This window comes from Choloepus didactylus, chromosome 1, assembly GCF_015220235.1.
Source record: "Choloepus didactylus isolate mChoDid1 chromosome 1, mChoDid1.pri, whole genome shotgun sequence".
NCBI lineage: Eukaryota > Metazoa > Chordata > Mammalia > Pilosa > Megalonychidae > Choloepus > Choloepus didactylus.
In genome coordinates this window covers 143,340,065-143,361,370 of record NC_051307.1, presented here as the reverse complement: position 1 = coordinate 143,361,370, position 21,306 = coordinate 143,340,065, and the positions used below count along the sequence as shown (strand labels likewise).

General features: G+C 35.4%; 2 protein-coding genes across 4 annotated transcripts in view; both read left to right on the top strand.

Moving 5' to 3' along the window:
• Nucleotides 1-5,557, top strand: part of LOC119539162 (arylacetamide deacetylase-like) — a 44,285-nt gene extending 38,728 nt beyond the window's left edge. For all 3 annotated transcript variants that reach the window (XM_037842421.1, XM_037842413.1, XM_037842406.1), the window contains 2 exons: nt 2,619-2,790; nt 4,822-5,557. In XM_037842421.1, coding sequence (XP_037698349.1) covers nt 2,619-2,790; nt 4,822-5,418 — 769 coding nt within the window. In that variant the 3' untranslated portion in view covers nt 5,419-5,557. The remainder of the gene's footprint in view (nt 1-2,618; nt 2,791-4,821) is intronic.
• SUCNR1 (succinate receptor 1) overlaps nt 1-21,306 on the top strand; it is a 116,418-nt gene that overhangs the window by 63,801 nt on the left and 31,311 nt on the right. The gene's annotated exons all lie outside the window — the stretch shown is intronic.

Below are 21,306 nucleotides of genomic sequence, written 5' to 3'. Positions count from 1 at the left end.
ATGTTTATCCTATGAATGTCTCTCCTCTGTATATTGGGAGCACATGACTTGTTCTAAGATCACAGATCCACAGCTAAAGAAAGATTGTGCCTTGGGACTGACCACGCCTAAATTGATTTTGATGGGATTTTGTGCTTAACTATTTTTACTGAAATAATTTGTTCCTGTGATATTGTTATGGGATGAATGTATTTTGTATATGGAAAGATAATGTCATTTTGGGGTCCAGGGGGTGGAATGTGCCAGTTTGAGTGTATTGTGTCCCCCAAATGCCATTATCTTTGTAGTCTTGTGGGGCAGAAGTTTTTGGTGCTGGTTGGATTTGTTTGGAATGTGCCCCACCCAGCTGTAGGAGATGATTCTAATGAGATGTTCCCATGGAGGCGTGGCCCCGCCCATTCAGGGTGGGCCTTGATCAGTGGAGCTATATAAATGAGCTGACTCAAAGAGAGGGAACGGAGTGCAGCTGGGAGTGATGTTTTGAAGAGGAGCAAGCTTGCTAGAGAGGAACGTCCTGGGAGAAAGCCGTTTTGAGGCCGGAGCTTTGGTGCAGACACCAGCTGCCTTCCTAGCTAGCAGAGGTTTTCCGGACGCCATTGGCCATCCTCTGGTGAAGGTACCCGATTGCTGAGGTGTTACCTTGGACACTTTGTGGCCTTAAGACTGTAACTGTGTAGTGAAATAAACCCCCTTTTTATAAAAGCCTATCCATCTCTGGTGTTTTGCATTCTGCAGCATTAGCAAACTAGAACACCTGTGAATATACTTTTATTTATTTATATCAAAGATAAATTATTGAACTACGTAATAATATGGATAATTTTGACTATATTAAAGTTAAAATGGACAAAAAGTACATGAAAAGATGTACATCATTAATCATTCAGAAAATGCAACTCAAAACCACGAGATATTGCTTCACACCAACTAAGATATCTATAATGCAAAAAAGCAGATAATCACAAGTGTTGGTAAGGACACAGAATGATCAGAACACTCCATACTGCTGGTGGGAATATAAAATGTTGCAATCACTTTAAAAACAGTTTGGCACATCCTCAAAAGTTTAAACATAAAGTTACTAAGTAACCCAGCAATTCAACTCCAAGGTATATATCTGTGCCAGTTTGAATGTATTATGTCCCCTCAAATGCCATTATCTTTGATGTAATCTTGTGTGAACAGTAGTATCAGTGTTGATTAGATTGTAACTCTTTGAGTGTTTCCATGAAGATGCAACCCACCCAACTGTGGGTGATGACTCGGAATAATTTCCATGGAGGTGTTACCTCTTTAAATTAAATCACTGGAGCCATATAAATGAGCTGACAAACAGAAGGAACTCAGTGCAGCTGAGAGTGATATTTTGAAGAGGAGCTACAGCTGAGAGGGACACTTTGAAGAAAGCACAGGAGCTGAGAGAGTAACTGCAGGTGAGAGACAGTTTGAAGACAGCCGTTGAAAGCAGACTTTTGCTCTGGAGAAGCTAAGAGAGGACAAATGCCCCAAGAGCAACTGAGAGTGACATTTTGGAGAGAAGCTGAAGTCTAGAGAGGAACATCCTGGGAGAAAGCCATTTTGAAACCAGAACTTGGAGCAGATGCCAGCCATGTGCCTTCCCAGCCAACAGAGGTTTTCTGGACAGCATTGGCCATCCTCCAGTGAAGGTACCCGATTACTGATGTGTTACCTTGGACACTTTATGGCCTTAAGACTGTAACTCTGTAACCAAATAAACCCCCTTTTATAAAAGCCAATCCATTTCTGGTGTTTTGCATTCCAGCAGCATTGGCAAACTAGAATAATAGCCAAGAGAAATAAAAGCATATGTCCATATAAAAAACTTGCACACAATTGTTCGTAATAGCATTTTCATAATACTTAAAAAGCAGTAACAACCAAGATGTCCATCAGCTAATGAATGGATAAATAAAATATGGTATACCCATGAAATTGAATATTATTTGTCAATAAAAATGAATGCTACATATGAATAAACGTTAGAAATGCTGTGCTGAGTGAAAGAAGTCAATCGCAAAAGACTACATATTGTATGATTCCATTTATGTGAAACATCCAGAATAGACAAATCTATGAAGACAACATGCATATGCTCACCAAAAAAAGCACGCATGAGAATATCCTTAGCAGCCCTGTTTGTGAAAGCCCAAGACTACAAACATCAACATTTTAATGGATAGAAGAATTGTGGTGTAGTGACACAATGGAATACTACATAGAAATAATAGCTACACATAGAAATGTGGATGAGTCTCAAAAAAGATAATGTTGAGGAAACAAAGACAGACACAAAGGAGCACATGCTCTATGATTCTATTTATATAAAGGATAAAAACATTCAAATTCATCTGTGGGGTTATAAGTCATTGGTGGATGCTTCTTGGATTGGGGAAAGCAACTAGATGGGAGGATGAAGGAGGTTTCTAGGGTACTGATAATGCTGTTTGATAATCTAGGTGCTGGTTATATGCCTGTGTTCAGTTTGGTAATTCATACAGTTGTACACTTGTGATGTGTGCACTTCCAGTAGGCATATTGTGCTTTAGAAAAGTTACAAACAAAGTAAATGACATAGAAAACATGTTTTCCCTCCACAGTTACAGATTAGCACCTAAGTATCATTTCCCAGCTCAATTTGAAGATGTATATAATGCCTTAAGGTGGTTCTTACGCCAAAAAGTTCTTTCAAAATATAGAGTGAATCCTGAGAGAATATGTGTTTCTGGAGATAGTGCTGGGGGAAATTTAGCCGCAGCAGTTACGCAACAGGTATGATGCTTGTCATTTATGTTTTTTTTTTTAAATTCTCCTTAAAACCATTTAATACATATATTAATATATAAATGCAAATTATTAATATATAAATGCAAATATAAGTAGAGTGACTATTTTTGTAAATATTAAAGAGAATATTAAAAGAAATGTTTAACTATTAAAATGACCTTATTCTGTCATAGTTTATATATATTTTTTCTTAATGAAATGATAGTTCTCAATATAGATCATTGGTTTAAAATTATTTATGTATCAGTTAAATTCTATACTAATCAACTGAATGACAATATATGAGTTCAGACAATAACCTTATCATTCTAATAGAGGGTGATAGATAGATTCAATAATCTTCAATGGAGCATCTGAACTTCCTATGAATTCTTCTATTACTAGAATAATCATACTAATTTAAGAAAATTATCAATACATTCAAAGATTTCTTTGTTACTTGCAAGGTTTACTAGGAGGAAGAAATAAGAGGTGTTCAAAGGTTTTCTCTTTTTGCACATGTAAAATCAGTTACTTTTATCTAATACTTTAATATTGGTAGTACTAGAATAATAACAAAGCCCTTTTCTTCTCAGATTATATGTAATGTGGGTTTTATGTTTTAGGAACAGAGAAACAAACTGCTACTTATTGCTAAACTCTAGAAACTGTTTACCCATGTGGTAGTGGGAGCCAGTGTCAAGCTACCCTGACCCATAACCACAGGTGCATAAGTTTGGATTTTATTAGTTGAGTGTAATTATACACCATGGATTTAAAGCAATTTTTTAGCAGTGATTTGTTTTGTTAGTTATATCTATTTATACATTTTTTTCACACTAAAAAATACTTTGGCCTCTAGAGTCTTTTGGGCAATATCCAAAAAAAGGAACGAATGTTATTGTTGGGTTTTGTTGCAGTCATAGTATAGAACATGCATTTTAATCTTTCCAGAAGTGGATTTCTGATGATTGCTACAAATTTTATGATGTAGCAGAAAGAGCACTAGATTGAACATTGGGAGACTTAGATTCTCTTGAAATGAAGTAATTTCTAGATGTGATATTGGCCAGGACACCTAATCATGTAAGCATCAATTTTCTCATGTAAGAGGCAAATGAACCCTTTCAACTTTACAAAGTTGTTGTGAGGGTCAGATGAGTTAATTTTACCTAAAAATACCTGGTAACTTTTTATGATCTTTAAAAGTAACCTCCAAAATGTCCAAAATGGTCTATTTTGACTGCTAAAGTTGAATATGTGGAGAAACACGACTATATGTAAAATATTTGCGGGTACATTCAATAATATACCTATTTTTATGTGAAAGTTAAATACATCTTTTATGGTATATTATGTACTTTGAAACATATGAAATTGCATTTTAAAGTACTGTATATGTTTTCAAAAATTAAAACATTTTCTGATGTTTCTTTCCAACTTATGGATCATTATTTTTGCCCACTCAGGTATTTTTGCAACCCTCTTTGCAGACCACCAATCTTTATAAATATTAGCACATTAGGTCTGATACACATAAGGGTGATGCTAAAAGAAAGTTTTACACAGAGAACCTGTCCATATCACTGAAAGTAATATGTCACTTTAGCATCAGAGTCAAGTCAGAAATTCCTATTAAGTGATTCTTTCTTTCCATGGCAAATCCTATTGGTATACTAGGATATTTCAACAAAATTTTATATGAACCAAAGAGAGGAGAAAAGAGAAAGGTCAAATTTATGGACTTCTAGTTATCATCCTTGGTAGAGAGGGTAAGACCACGATTTTCTGATTATTGACTAGATTCCTTGGAAGTATCCAAGAGAAGAATAGGAAAGACCATTTTCCTTAAATTTAAAGCATCCTCTAATTAAGGAGCATCTAGTTCTAGAAGCCCATTTTGAATATTTGAAAATTTGTTTATTTCTGCTACTAGATTATTTTGAAATTATGAATTTATATATAGATTATCTTGTTACAGTTATGTTATTGTTTTAAAATGAAAGTGATTTGTGAAAGTTGTTAATTATTTTTCAGCTCTTACATGACCCAGATGTCAAGACCAAACTCAAGATTCAGTCTTTAATTTATCCTGCCCTTCAGCCTCTTGTTTTAGATTCACCATCATATCAAGAAAATTCACATTATCCAGTGCTGTCTAAATCACTCACAGTCAGGTTCTGGAGTGAATATTTTACTACAGACAGATCCCTTGAAAAATCCATGCATTCCAACCAACATGTACCTGTGGAATCAAGTCATCTATTCAAGTTTGTTAATTGGAGCTCCTTGCTCCCTGAGAGATATAAGAAAGGACATGTTTATAAGAATCCAATTTATGGTAGTTCTGAGATGGCTAAAAAATATCCAGGATTCCTAGATGTGAGAGCTGCACCCCTGCTGGATGATGACAACAACTTGCGTGGTTTACCCCTGACCTATATCATCACCTGTCAGTATGACGTTGTAAGAGATGATGGGCTCATGTATGTCACCCGACTTCAGAATGCTGGAGTTCAGGTAACCCATAACCACGTTGAGGATGGATTCCATGGAGTATTTTCAGCCCTTACATTTAAAATTAGCAACAGGGTGCTAAATAAGTATATTAGTTGGCTAAGTGAAAATCTATAGTAACATTTATCAAGGATATATTTTTAAAATAAGGTAGGTTTGTATAGGTTAGAGTGAAATAGCAACATATCCCAGAGTAATGTGGGCAGAGAATAAAAATATATATTCAGGGGCCCCCACTGAGGAGCTGGGGGAAAAGTCGGAGTGTTGGACTTCCTCACCTGGATTGTTGCTGATGTTCTCATAATCATTGAGGACTGGCGGTTTGATGTGCTGAGCCCTTATGAAGCTCATTGCTACAAAGGAGAGGCTAAACCTGCTTATAATTGTGCTTAAGAGTCTCCCCCTGAGTGCCTCTTTGTTGCTCAGATGTGGCCCTCTCTCTCTCTAGCTAAGCCACCTCGGCGGGTGAACTCACTGCCCTCCCCCCTATGTGAGATCTGACTCCCAGGGTTGGAAATCTCCCTGGCAATGCAGGATATGACTCCTGGGGATGAATCTGGACCTGGCATCGTGGGATTGAGAACATCTTCTTGACCAAAAGGGGGATGTGAAATAAAATGAAATAAAGTTTCAGTGGCTGAGAGATTTCAAATGGAACTGAGAGGTCACTCTGGTGGACATTCTTATGCACTATATAGATAACACATTTTAGATTTTAATGTATTGGAATAGCTAGAAGTAAATACCTGAAGCTACGAAACTACAATCCAGTAGCCTGGACTCTTGAAGATGATTGTATAACAATGTAGCTTACAAGGGGTGACAGTGTGATTATGAAAACCTTGTGGATTGAACTCCCTTTATCCAGTGTATGGAAGGATGAGTAGAAAAATGGGTACAAAAGCTAAATGAAAAATGGGGTGGGATGGGGGGGATGATTTGGGTGTTCTTTTTTACTTTTATTTTTTATTCTTATCCTGATTCTGTCGTAAGGAAAATGTTCAAAAATAGATTGGGTTGATGAATGCATAACTATATGATGGTACTGTGAACAGTTGATTGTACACCATCAATGATTGTATGGTATGTGAATATATTTCAATAAAAATGAATTTAATAAAAAAATAAATAAAATCTGAAAACATCAGAAAATCCAGATGTTAGAAATTTGTCTCTTTTGGAAATGGTCTATTTAAAGTCAACATATGCATAATATTTTTATTGTAAATAGTCACTTTTCTGTTTATATTTCTTGCTCTGAGATATTTCATTCCATTTTACACATTATCTAGCTGCTATTTCTATTTGATTTTTCCATCTTACTTTGTTAATCTTATATTTTTTAGTATCTTTTTTTCTTGTATACCCTTTCTTGTGTGTTGGTCACTGTTTGCAACTTTAAGAGGATAAATGTCAGCAAATATTGTCTGCCTGGGTAATGCCAAAGTTTTCATCAATGTACCTTTAGGGTCTGAAACACTCCTTATCAATAATACGAGTTAAATGGCAACTCCTTTCAAAAGTTGCCTCAGTACAATGCCGTTTTATTACCACAGCTCATCTTCTGTGCAGCTCATCTAGAATCCGGGTCCCAAGTGTTACACTATTTAATAATAAAAATCACAATGGAATTTTGAGGAATTAGATGCTTAGTATTTGGGGGAGAAGTTGGAGAAACTGAGCAAAGGAGTCTTTGGATGGACTATGATCTAGGAACAGCCAATGATTACAAATGTGGAAATTGGTGACCAACGATAGAAAAAGCACAGACAAATTTAATCTCTGAAAAGTCCTATGTGATACTGCAGAGAAGAAAGTGTATTTGTCAATTTGTCAGGGTTCAGCAGAGAAACAGAACTGACAGGATTTATGTATGTGTTGTGTGTGTGGTATGTGTGTAAATATTCAGAGATTCATTATAAGAATTGGATTATGTGACCATGGGGATTAGTGAATCCAAATTATACAGGGCAGGCTAAAAGTTGGGAATTTCAAAGAAGGTTTTAATGAATTCCCCAAGAGAAGCTGACTGGCTGAGTACAGATTGGAATTCTTTCTGACTGCTGAAATCATCAGTTCTCCCTTTAAGGCCTTCAATTGATTGGATGAGACTTCTCTCATTGTTGAAGACAATCTCCTTGTCAATTGTAGATGTAATAAGCCATAAATGCAATCAACTGACTAATGCTTTAAATCCACAAAATGTCCTCACAGTAACAATCAGGCCAGGGCTTGCTTGACCAAATAATGGAACACCATCATATGGACAAGTTAACACATGAATTTAACCATCACAGAAGGTAGAATAAATTGGGTTGCGTTTTTTAGGCCTGGGCAGAATTAGTTGTAACAATTAGTAGTGTAATATATTCTAATTATGAAGAAGCAGTCTTCAGATGGTGCAGGGGCTTCATACAGTGATCAGGGACCAAGGCTCTTTCTACCTTTGTGCCACACTATCCTCAGTGTCTATTTTTTTTTTCTTTTTGTCTTTATATTCATAATATTATTATTGTACAATTGGGTGCCACCTGAATCTCCTACCTAAGCAGAAATGGAGTATGACAAAAGATAGGTTATATTTGTGGCTACTCCATTTTACCAGGAAAACACCAGCAATTCCAGAAGTCCCAATCATTAGACTTCCCCTTATATCTCATTTTTTTAGGCTTCATAACATGGCCACCACTACCTATATGGAATTCTGGAAAACAGAGGTTTGGTAATTGAGCAAATTGTTACTTATCTTAGTTAAGAAAGGAGAAAAGGACAGATGGACAACTAGCAGGGCATGCCACAAGTATCTACAGCATTAAATTGTGAAAGGCAATTGAAGGAAAATTATTTCTTGAGGAAATAAGTAAGGAGATGTGTGAGTTAATATTAAATTTAATGATTAGACATATAAGTTGGATCTGTGGCCACAAACTGATCATCTCTGTACCATGTACATACTTTAAAAATGTATCAGTTGCTTTGAAATAATCTCTCTTCAATTCATCCATAGCTGGTAACCGCTGTTATTTCTCCCATCCCCTCAAGGGTAGATGACAATAAATAACCTAGATACTCACAATGCAAGAAAACATTTTTCTTGACCAGAGAGATGGGTACTCAAATAGCATCAATGATATTTTCACATTGAACAAATATTCTCTTTGATAATCGGAAGCATGGGGGCATAGCAGACAAGAAGAGTGAACCAGGGTACCAATGTGCTGAAGTCTGTGAAACTAACATTCCACAAGTTTGGACTGTATCTTGATAAGGGTGATAAAGTCTTTAGATTCGTTTAACTTTTAATAAAATTGAGTGAAAGGGATGCCATTTTTAAAACAGGGTGATCCCTTTGAAGGGAGAAAAAAAAAAAAACCCTCCAATGATCAACTTCCATTTCCAGGCAATTCCACTTCCACATATTTTCTCAGAAATAAATGAAAACACCAGTTCACAAAAAATGTTGGTACAGGTATGTTCACTTTAGCATTATTCATATCAACAGAAAGTGAGAAAATAAAACTCTTAACTTGATATCTTTTCCAAACAAATGTTCTTTGGACATGACAAGGTTTTGTCAATCTTACTCTATCAGATTTTATGATTTCTATGACATTGTTTTTGTTTTTTTCTACCCAAATATTATCCCTAATCCCAGTTCTAGTTTTCTTTAAAAAAAAGTTTATAAAGCCAGATCTTTTGTCAAATATTTGTGTGAAAGGAGCATATAAGATGGAATGATAGTTCTCAACCTTTAGCGATCATCAGAATGGCCTTGAAAGTTTATTTTACACATATCCCTGGGCTCCAACCAAGAGTGTGATTCTGCAGTAGGTTTGCATTTCTAGCAAGTTCCCGTGTGAAACTGATGTTGCTGATCCAAGGACCACACATCAGAGACAACTGAACTCAATGTGTCTTTACTTTTAGTATGAATAAGAATCATTGAGAGGATTATTTTAAAGAACAAATTCCAGGGTCTCACCACCCAGAGATTTTCCTTCTCTAGAAGACCTTCAGCTGATTCCAAGTAAAGAAAATTTTGAATAAAACCAATCTGGTGACAGAGAAATATGAATATACCAACCAATTCAACTGAAAATTACAAGTAAGGATTTTGTTGTTCAGATTGGAGAGAGGGCAGAAGGCACAATGCTAAGAGAAACCTTTACAGGAGAATTGACACTTGTCCTGAATTGTGAAAAACACACAGGAGTTTCCAGTGAAGAGGGAAACTGTGGGAAGCCATTCTAGGCAAAAGAAACAATGCAATGGAGAGGCCAGAGACAGAAAGCAAACGACATAATTCATTTCATGCTTTGATATCTTCAATGGAGAATAGAATGGCTGGGAAGCTGAGCTGGAGATGTGAAGTCATGATCAGCTCTGGCTGCTAAGTCAAACCCTTTCAGTGTTGCTCGGAAAGCCTCAGGGCACTATGTAAGGTTCTAATCCCTATGGCCATAGTGTGGTAGACGGATACAGTGAAGCCAAATGGAAACAGTGAGGTGTTAACTGCTCCTGCAGAGGTGATGCAGCCTGAGAAACAGCAAGAAAACTAGAGCATGTCTTTGAGGAAGGTACAAGAACAAAAGAATTTCAAGAGGAATGGAGTGTCAGTTCTGTTGCTGCCCAAGATAAGACATGAGAAGTATCAGGTAGTCTACTAAAAATCTGTGGCTCAAGCCGGTTACTTTCTGTGTCTTTCTCTTTTATATCTAGAGCCTCCAATCATAATAGTGAAGTCAAACCATTTTTTCCTGACCTAGTGCAGTGGTCTCATATTATTATCACCTAGATGGCTCTAAAGCTCTCAATGTTGAAGCCACACCTCAAGCTATTAAGTCCAAATCTCTGGGGGTAAGACCCAGCTATCAGTATTTTTTTAAGGCTCTTCTGGAGATTTCTATGCACAGGAGAGTTCAGAAACACTGTCTTAGAGGGTGAGGAATATCCCTTGTTCACATACAGAGCTCCAACACTAATTCAATAATTCAGTTTCTCAGTGATAATAGTTATCACTTATAGAGAACATAAAAATGGGTCAGACCTTATTTTAGGAGATATATACCCAAGAGCAAATGGGCATATACATACAGATTCATTTTGTCCTTGCAACTTCATGAAGTAGATAATCCACATGTTGCAGAGAAGGAAAGGAGGGAATAGAGGTTATTTCCCAAGATCACATGGCTAGTAAGTGGCTGAGCTGGAAATCAAACAAGGAGGCCAGCTCCAAAGTCTGTGTTGTCAATTACTTTAGGATGTTAAAGGATACTCTTCCCTTACTTAGGGAGAGAAGTAGGAAATGTCTGAGTCATCAAAAACAGAGAGAAGTATAAAACAGCTCACTACCAAGGTGACCTCAGGCATGTCTCTTTGGTTAGGATTCCTGGGATTGCCCCAAAGACCTGTAGCTCTATCATAGACAGTCTGTCATACAGAAAATCAAGAGTTAATTATGGTTAGTTGTTTAACATAAAAACCAATCAACATCTTCATTCAGTATATATCTCTGATGTATGTCATCACTGTAAAGAACATTTAACATTCTGCAAAAGAACTACTTCAAATTTTAGTAAGTATTCTTCCTAATAGACTAGCCTCAGGCTGACACTTGCCCCATGTGTGTATGTTGAGGGGAGGGGCAGGCAGTATTTGAACTCCACAAATACTCACTGTGCCAAGAAGGTGCTTGACTATTCAGAAACCCACTGGTCTCCAGAGAAAACATGAGACAGAGGAGTCAGGAGCCAGGAACAAGAAGAAATGATTTGGTTTTTACTGTGTGCTCTGTGCTCTGAGCTCTGTGACCTGGACCTGAGGAAAATCTGCCTAGTAACCTACCAAAATGAAGCAGTGGGGAAAAGCCAGGCACTGGTGGCTAGTGGGCTTAGAACTTTTTAGCACAAAAAAAAAAAAAAACAGCAGGAGTTTTCACCAAATGCCAGGAAATCCCCAAATCCTGTTGATTCTTCCCTTTAACTTACTTCTACACCTCTAGTCTCTAAAACTTTTCATATTTTGGCATGCCTTTTGAAAGTTAATTTTAGTCATTATTTAAATGTTGGTAGGCATTACTCTAAATAGGAATGCCCTCCCAACAATGGTATTCATGATTTCTTTCTCTTGATGCTAAGAAAAGAGAGATAAGAGCTGGGAATTATTTCTAATGATCGTCCTGAAATTCTTGGTCTTAGGCCCTAGGCTACTGCATTGTTACAAAATGAAAATACAACCATTTTGGAAACTGAAGACCCCTTGACACTCAAGCCTCTCAAAAAAGATTGTAGAATTCTGAGAGGTCTTCTCACCCCTTTGCCGATTTCCTTAAAGCAAGAGATGCCATTTTGGCACTTTTAAGGCTCTAAGAGATACCACATCTGTGTAAGAAGGCTGAATGTTTCCTTCTCGCACTTCCTGCCAATAAACATTGTATTGACTGCATTTGGAGGGTGTGTTGAGTGATAGTTCTTCTCCTAGGTGGAACTCTGATGGGCTGATTCTTTATTGGGCAAACATGCACTCTATTTTGTCCACTGATGACATGATTCACTCTTCTCTTCTAAACTGAAGCCTCAGATTCTCAAGAGGCCGCCACCTCCCACAAAATCCTCATGAAGTGACTCACTCTTTAGTAAAGTCCACTATTATGCCAGTTACATGACCCAGCAAGCCTGCAGTCTCTCCTGCTTCTGAGACCTACAGAGACATGCTCTGATCAAACCACTTCATGATGAGACAGGCGTAGCATCAGTTCACATCATCCAATTAAAAAAACTCTTAATGTACTGTTTTAACCCTAAAGGACTAAAGCTAAAGCAATCTTCTTCTGATTTTGGCAGAATTGGTAGAATCCCCAGAATATCCTTCCTGGTGATTAACATCTCTTCTGTAAAAAGTGGCTGATTTTATGCAATGTTTCCTCTTTTTTTTTTTTTTTTTTTTGGTCTGCCTTTGTCTTGAATTTTAAAATTCTATGCCTATAAAGACTCATACTTTAGAAAATATATTTCCCCTATTCAATCCCTGATTTCCTGAGGGAGGAAGAGATCAGTTGAAGGAGAATGCATGAGGGTTGGGCTTTCGGCTATGAACAATTCAAATCTCGGTAACTTACCTGCTCTTGCATGCCCTATATCCCTAGGTTAAGATGCCTGGTATCTGTTTAGAGATCTAAATTTTATAACTTTAAAATCTTTATAGTATGCATTCAATACCAAATTTAAGTTTACTTTAAAAATCTCAGCTGAAAGAGTGGCAAAGAGATTGAATTGTGACTACCTGGAATGTAGGAGGGCAGAGTTCAATCAGCAATTTGGAATTGGAGACAGAAACTAAGTGAATAGGAAACCTCATACCTTAACTATAATGATTTAAGTGAAACACCTCTCTTGAGTATATTTAAGTATGCAGGCTTTTAAATAACTGGCATTTCTGAGTCTAGTTGAATTTATTAGTAATATGAATTAATATATTGGCTACATCTCATTTACTTATAGTAGATCAAAGGATTAACTTACCTTAAATGAAGCTTTTTTTAAATATTGCTTTGATTGTTAAGGGTTAATGAAAAAGTGGATTTACTCCTTCTTGTGCCAATGAATGTCTTTTTACTGTTTAGTACATAATTTTTTTACACTATGGTTCCCATTTCTGTATGTACAGGCACATACAAATATAATAATTCTCTGAAAAAAAGAGCAACTTTTAGAAAATATTTTCCCAATTAACTGAATGATCTTCAAGTAAATATGGAGAAATGTCTGAAGGTTTCAATCCATTCATAAGGCCAAAATAAGGGGGCAGGGGTGAAGTGGGGGGAACAAGAGTATCCAAACAGTTTATTGTTAAAATACTGATCTACATAGATGCTATGAAAAAAAGTTTTCGTATATGGTTAACTTTCTAATTTGCATTTATAAATAAACAGCAGATTTCAAGGAAATAATTAATGGAAAAATAATGGAATGGAGCTTATGACAATTTATTCCTCCAGCATAATGTATCATGTCAACACAGTTAACCTCATAGAAGTTAACCTCATAGAAGAAAATAAGAAAGAAGATGGATACAGTCCAATTAGTTTAGGTTTTTAGTGCTCGATAAGTTTTCCAATACTGTGTGAAGAAATGATGAAAACATGATAAAAATGCAGTAAAAAGAAAATAAATAAAACCATATCCATTTAGTTTGAATATAATTTTTCACCAGAGCAAAGGAGGCTACAGATTGAGGATTATTTTCTTTCAATTTTCTTTTAGTCTGACCCTATCTGGTCTCCAAAAAGTTGTTATGCAGCATAAGCTAAGATGGCAACCTAAAATCAGCATCCGATAATATATATTGGCAATTTACATGCAATTTACTATCAGGATCTATTTTAATATTCCTTTTAAAGTGGTTTAGAAAAGTGTAAAAGTCTGCTTTAATAAAGCAAGCAAACAAAAAATAAAAATAAAAACAAAATAAATACCTCAAAACCAACATCCTTGAAAAAAATCATAGAAAGGAAGATATTTCCTTTAATTTCTAAAATCTTTTTAAGAACAAAAATATTATAAGTATACATATAAGTAAATATTGTATATATAACTTATATACATATGTAAATATTGTACATATATACTTATATATGTATATCTATATAGTATTTTCATTATATATTTTTTCATATGTATGTGTGCATGTATATACTAATTTTCAGAAATTTCAGGATTTTCTATTTTTATAAATTGTAGAGACCCTAGAACTCTGAAGTAATTGTCAACAAAAAAAATGCTATTTGAAGCAATCTGGCTGAGGGATTTTTTTGTTTTATTCAATGTCCCATATACAGATTGTTAAAGCTTTTCTCTATCACTTCTTACTTAAAAAAAAAAAAAAAATCTGTGTCATTACAGATTTTTTGAGAGGGGTAGGGACTCGTATGTAGCTACCGTGGCTTGTTGTCTTGTAACTGGCAATTGTTAGAGAAACTATACACCAGCTCTGGACCCCATTGCTGATGTTGTCATCATTCCTTGATTTGCCTAAGGTTTAAATACCTGTGTTTATAAAAGGTGTTCAATGATAATTAAGTCTTGGCATATTTTGATAACTAATAATTCAACATTGCTAATGCATTTTAAGTTCTCAAATTCTGCATACTTACAATAGGTAATCTCTAAACCACAACAATATTAACCTATATTACACTTGATTTCATTACTGTATGACTTATTCCATGTTTCATTTTACCTTTTTTACATTACACACAGTTCTTCCATGAATTAAGGTATCTTTTTGTTGCTTTCTTTTAGGCAAGGCAATGGGTTTTTAGCTTTCCATATTTGAATGGATTGAATGAATTTCTTTTTTTTTTTAATTAGAGAAATTGTAGGTTTGCAAAAAATTGTGTAGAAAATACAGAGTTCCCACATATCCACTCCCATTATTAACATTTTGCATTAGTGTTACAACTGATGAGAGGGTATTATTATAATTATACTATTAACTATTGTCCATAGTTTACTTTAGGGTTCACTGTTTGTGTTACACAGTTCTATGTTTAAAAAAAATTTCATTTTTAAATGAAATAAATTAGGGAAAGAGTAAACATAAACATTCTGATTAATTACAACATCACTTTCCCAAACAGTGTCTCAGGATTCAGTATTCAGAACAACCCTTAAATAAAATTCATTATTTCAAGGTTAAAAGCACAGGAAAACTCATTGGGCAGAAACAATGCTAAATTCATGCACTCACACTTATTTTCCTCCCAAGACTTCTGCCTATAACTCTGGCGGTTTTGGACAAAGCCCCTTTTTGTCTTTGGACTTAGCTCTCTGACCTGTAAAATGATAGCATAGGAACTGGTCATTATTTTTCAAAATGAAGTCTGCAGACCTTTTTCTATGTGTCCTCAAGTTCTCCAGGAAAGTTTCTTAAGTATTCTGTTTTCACAGTTATGATAATCTAAACATACATGCAAATTCTCAATAATTTGAATGGACACCAGTATAACCAGACATGCCATGGAGCTTCAGGGTCCTTGTTTCCCTTGTTTTTGTGGGTGCCCCATGGCCAAGCTCTAAAACAGAGGCTTTGGATTATTTAAAGAGTTTCCCAATAAGCAGTCCAAGAATCTTTGTAGTCTTCAAATGTACTCTTAACAGTCCACAGTGCTCAAATTTGAGAAATATTTCTCAGCTACTTTTCAGCATTTAATATTTATTTTAGAATCTGATATTCACTTGCTTTAAATGGAGCTACCACCAGAAGGCAGCATCCTGCAAAAGAAAACAGAAGGCTGATTTTTCTCTTATTTGTTGGGTGCTCAGCTCCTACAAACATTTCAAAAGAAACAAATGAATTTAGGAGACTGTAAGCCCTGTGGTGTCTAAAGCAAAGCTGCAATAATGTTTGTGAAAGAAAACTGACAACCTCCAGGAAATGCTTGCTGAAACTTCTAGTGTAATGGTGGTAATCTTCAGGGCTCTTTGACCAGATACAGGAGAGGGATGTCACGAGAATTCTGAGGGAAAACAAAAGCCAAAAAATGTTAAGTATTTGCATGTTCAGGAAATACACTCTACAAGTACAAAAGTCACTCCAGAAGGGCATCAAAATAGTGGGGCTGATGCAAATATATGGTTATGAACAAATAGACTGAACATTAATAAGAGCAATTGACCAAAATACAGTTTGATTGTTGATCAGTTTCAGAATGAACATACTCCAAAGGAGAACATGGTTCAGAGTATTTGGAATAATCAGATGGAGTAACTCTAGACATAAGGATATAGGTAGTAAATGGAAAGACTAATATCTATTGGGCTTCTAATACATATTTATTTAAATCAGATTATTACTAAGGTCATCTACCAACAAAACTGATAGGTTCAAACACTGTCTCCATTAACAAATAGTTCAAGACCCACAAATTTGTGAAGAACACACAAAAAATCTGAAATCAAAAATTTCAAATACAGTATTGCTTATTTTTGGAGCCAATGTAATTAGATAATTGCTGAACTATTCAATTTAGTATATTCATGTTACTCTTCTGCATTATTTAATTTGATTTTATAATTTGAATATAACACAATCATGTGCCTGTTAACAAGTATATAATGGTCATAAGTTTTCATTAAATAATTATGACTAATTAAAAATTCTTTAACTAAATAAGCATTTTATTTTAAAATATGCCATTATGCCATTATTAATCTCTTTCTTATTAGCATATATGTTTTATTCCTGGATGTATAATAAAAGTGATATACTTGTAATTAATATTTAAATTATGACTTTACTAAAAAAATTTTTATAACTTTGTAACTTTTTTAAATACTAAAGGGGACTCCTTTTAGCTCCGTATATTCATTCATGATCAAACACAGCCAAAATAAAAATAAAAAACCAATAACTTGGATATTAGTACACTACCTACCTGAAATGGATTTGTCCCTCTCCCCCTTGTCAATAATGGAAAAATAACCAGTTTGAACAATTTTGTAGAAAAGATGCAACTGAACTGGAGGTCAAAAACAGAAGAACATGACATATTTTATTATGATGTTAAAACAAATAAAAGAGAAAGCAAACATCTCTCTCCCTGCTTTTGTAGCACACATAATTAAGAGCAACAGCTGGCTTTGCCTTCCTGACACCATCAATCACTACACGATTGCCTAACGTTGACTGAGAAGGAAGGCTGTTGTGTAAACGGAGTTGAAGTTATAAAGAAAGAGAGCGCCTATCATTTTTCTGTTCTGGAGACTTCTGGCTGACAGTGCTGTTAAATCTATAGCAGCCTCTTTAAAATTCTCCCTAAGCTCAGAGAAAACGTCTCAACACTTCAATAATTTGCATACCGGCCTCATGATTTTGCCATATCTATGTGCCATCTAAAATATTAATTTTCTTAATATTTTCCATTAATTGACTATACTTCAATTAAATACATTAATTTAATTTAATTAATTAAAAAGGAAACTTCATGTAACTATCGTAAATTGAAAACCAATATCACTTGCCATGAATTTAATGAAAACAGAACAGTAATGCATATCTGATGTCTGTCTATGCTTTGAGCCCCAAGACCCTATTTTAAAAAAGAGGCTAGTTAGCAAGTGTTGGAGAATACTAAAAACTAGAAAAAATCAAAATAAGACTTTCTTCTTTCTTCTAAAGAATTGTAAGGGGATTAAAGAGGGAATGGCTATTTTTCTCTGTGTGGGAGAGGACATCAGGGTAACCCCTAAAATCATCTGACATCTCTCCAATAATTAGGAGAGTTATACTTTGGAAACAGTGTTTTAGCAGTGTTTTAACAAGGTCAAGACTGGTGGTTCATACCCTTAATTTTTCAGCCACTTCATAGAGAAAAAAATACCAGTGTCACATCAGAGTTCTGGTGACCCAGCAGAGCCTTTTAGGCTTCCCCAAGGTTGCAGTGGAGCCAGTTCAGTCCTTACCACCCTAGGGATAACAGGTTTCCTCTTCCAAATGCTCTGTGCTCTGAGCGTGACCCTACATGTCTTTTCCTGATAGACCTGTCTCTCATAGTGTTTGCTACAAATTAATCTGCTGTTAAGTGTATACAAAGCTGTTATATTAGAGGAAGAACAACTTGGGGGTATTAATTATACCCAAATAATAAGATTTGGCAAAAATAAAGTTTGTATTTTGCTGTTATTTCCTAAGTTACTCATATTCAGTAGTAGGCTGAAGCCAGCAGTGTGCTTATTTTAGTTTTATTTGATTATTAGTTTTCTCTTCAGTTTTATCTGTTATTGAGCATTTATGATCCATTTTTGTTTGGCTCCAAAGTCTGCCCCTGATCAACGTATTCCAGTACTAGAAATAAATGATGAAACCAGATGGTATTAACTATGTTAAATCACATCAGGACTTTGGTCACTTTAATACTCTTGGCTGAACATAATCCTTCTCATTCTCCAAGGCTGAACTTAAAAGTATATCCTATTCCTTTATCTCTCCAATAAGGACTTTACTTATTTATCTGTAAAATGTAATTTTGTCCTCTTTTTCTTTAGTAGTAGTTCACCTTTTTTCCATTTCTGTATTTCTCCATGGTGCCTATCCAATGTTTTTGTACTTAAAAATGTAATAAATTCTTGGTAAATAAATTTATAAATGAGTAAATAGAAAGTGATTATATTCAAATACATTTCTATTAAAACCTTCACAAATAATATATTGATTTTTGTAGGAAGAGTTTGTCTATTGTTTCTTGAAAAGATATATTGATGCTCTAATGAAAATGAGCTTTGAAAATACCACATTTACTAGATTGGCTTTATATTTTAAAATCCAAGGCATACAATTTTTACAAAGATGACACAGTGTTCTGTATGCAAAAGTACAGGCCAAGAAGAATGGGGAAAAGTTGTAATTTTATCTTTGCTTTATTTAATAGACTTTACATCATCCCTCACAGAATTTATTGACTAAAATATTTATTCTTTTATAAATTAAAACTAGCACAACTCTATGTTATGCAATGGTAACTTATGTTCAGATATAGGGGCTAAAGCTTGTAGAGTTGTTTTATTTGAAGTCTAACAAGATTTTTTAAAATGTTTTTCTTTTTGGTCTAGATATAATTTATTACTAAGCAAGATACGAATCAAAGTAAAAACATATCTGAAATGGTGAATTGTTTCCACCTTGGAATTTTAATTAATTACAGATGTTCTATTTTATAATTTATTTATTCAGCAAATATTTAATCTGCTCTTATGTGTCAGGCACTTCAAGTATATAATCCATTTCTGTCCATTCTTTTAGTTTTGGGTTCTTTTAGCCAGATAAATAATAGAGTGGTTCATGAAGAGTGATCATTAAAATACAGTAGTGAATCTCATGGAAAAACAAAGGCCGGAGAGTGGGAGCCCCTGGAGATATGAAAGTAGAAACTATTGGGAACCAGGATCAATCTTCAAGGGAATTCAAATTGAATAAATGACACAGCAACACCCTTTACTTCATGGAAAACCTTGATATATCCTTTGGTTTCTGCTATTGATGCTATCTCAATTACCCAATTTTGAGATTTTCCAAAGAGAAATCTGATTAAATCTGCCCACTTTTCCAAACCATGACATTTAAACCATAGGTCAAACCAGTGAGTTGGATCTGTGTCTGATTGCCCTGAACAGCCATGATGATAAGGTTATGCTTGTGCAGCAGAGCCTGGGGTTGAGCCTGACCTCTCTTGTAGACTGTGAGCAGAGTAGGCAATGACTGGGTTTTCTTGTGCATTTCTCTCCAAAATCTTATGTTTTTGTTAAAGTGGATAAACAGATACCCATATGTTCCAGTTTGCTAAAAGCTGCCAGAATGTAATATACCAGAAATGGATTGGTTTTCACAATGGGAGTTTATTAGTTCACAAATGTACACGAAAATGTCCCAATTAAGGCATCAACAGAACGATACCTTATTGGAGGAAAGGCAGCTGACATTTGGGGTCCCTCTGTCACATAGGAAGGCACATCATAATGTCTGCTGGTCTCCCAGCTTCAGGTTTCAAAATGGCTCTCTCAGCTTCTATGGATCCTCCTTGCTTCTCTCAGGGACAAACTCTGAATTACATCTCTCAACTACTCTAAGCTTTCTCCAAAATTTCTCTGCCTTTCATCCTCTCATAGAGGACTCCAGCAAGGGGATTAAGACCCACCTTGAATGGGAGGGGCCACATCTCCATGGAAACAACCTAATTGAAAGGTCCCACCCGGAGAAGATCGGATTAAAAGAATATAGCCTTTTCTGGATACATAACAGATCCTAACCAGCACACCATATTAACATATTCAGAGGCAGAACATGATTTTTACTTAGTTTTTTCAAGTAATGTGTTCACTTATAAAATATTTTCAATTTCACTTTCTAAATGAAATTCTTAGTTGGTTATAGGTTACATTCTATTTCCTAAGATATTTTCAGCATTTTATTATAACATCTCAAATACTTCCTGAGATTTTATTTCAGCTTCATGGATCTGTTTTCAAGATACATTCTAGCTAATATTTTCCTATTTATGCTGTGGTCAAGACTGGGAGAAAAAACACTTTTTTTTCCTCCATAAAAGAAATCAGGCAATAAATCATGCTTTTTTATTTCTTGGAGAAATATTTTCAACATAGGAAGTATTCATCACTTGAAAATTTTGAAAAATTCCACAGTTTATTTTTGAAGTTGTTATTTCTGTTTTTCCCAATTTGTGCTGGTTTGAATGTATTCTGTCCCCCAAAACGTCATTATCTTTGATGTAATCTTGTGTGGGCAGATGTATCAGTGTTGATTAGATTGTAATTCTTTGTGTGTTTCTGTGAAGATGTGCCCCATCCAACTGTGGGTGATGACTCTGATTGGACAATTTCCATGGAAGTGTTACACCACCCATTCAGAGTGGGTCTAAATTAAGTCACTGGAGCCATATAAATGAGCTGATCAACAGAGGGAACTCAGTGCAGCTGTGAGTGACATTTTAAAGTGCAGCTGAGAGTGACATTTTGAAGAGGAGCTACAGCCAAAAGGGACACTTGGAAGAATGCACAGAAGCTGAGAGAGTAGCTGCAGAAGAGAGACAGTTTGAAGATGGCCGTTGAAAGCAGACTCTTGCTCCGGAAAAGCTAAGAGAGGACAAACACCTCAAGAGCAACTAAGAGTGACATTCTTAAGGAACTGCAGCCTAGAGAGCATCCTGGGAGAAAACCATTTTGAAACCAGAACTTTGGAGCAGACGCCAGCCACATCCTTTCCCAGCTAACAGGTTTTCCAGACACCATTGGACATCCTCCAGTGAAGGTACCCAATAGTTGACTTACCTTGGACACTCTGTGGTCTTAAGACTGTAACTTTGCAACCAAATAAACCCCTGTGCTGGTTTGAATGTATTGTGTCCCCCAAATGCCATTATCTTTGATGTAGTCTTGTGGGGCAGACATTTTAGTGCTGATTAGATTGGAATTCTTTGAGTGTTTCCATGGAATA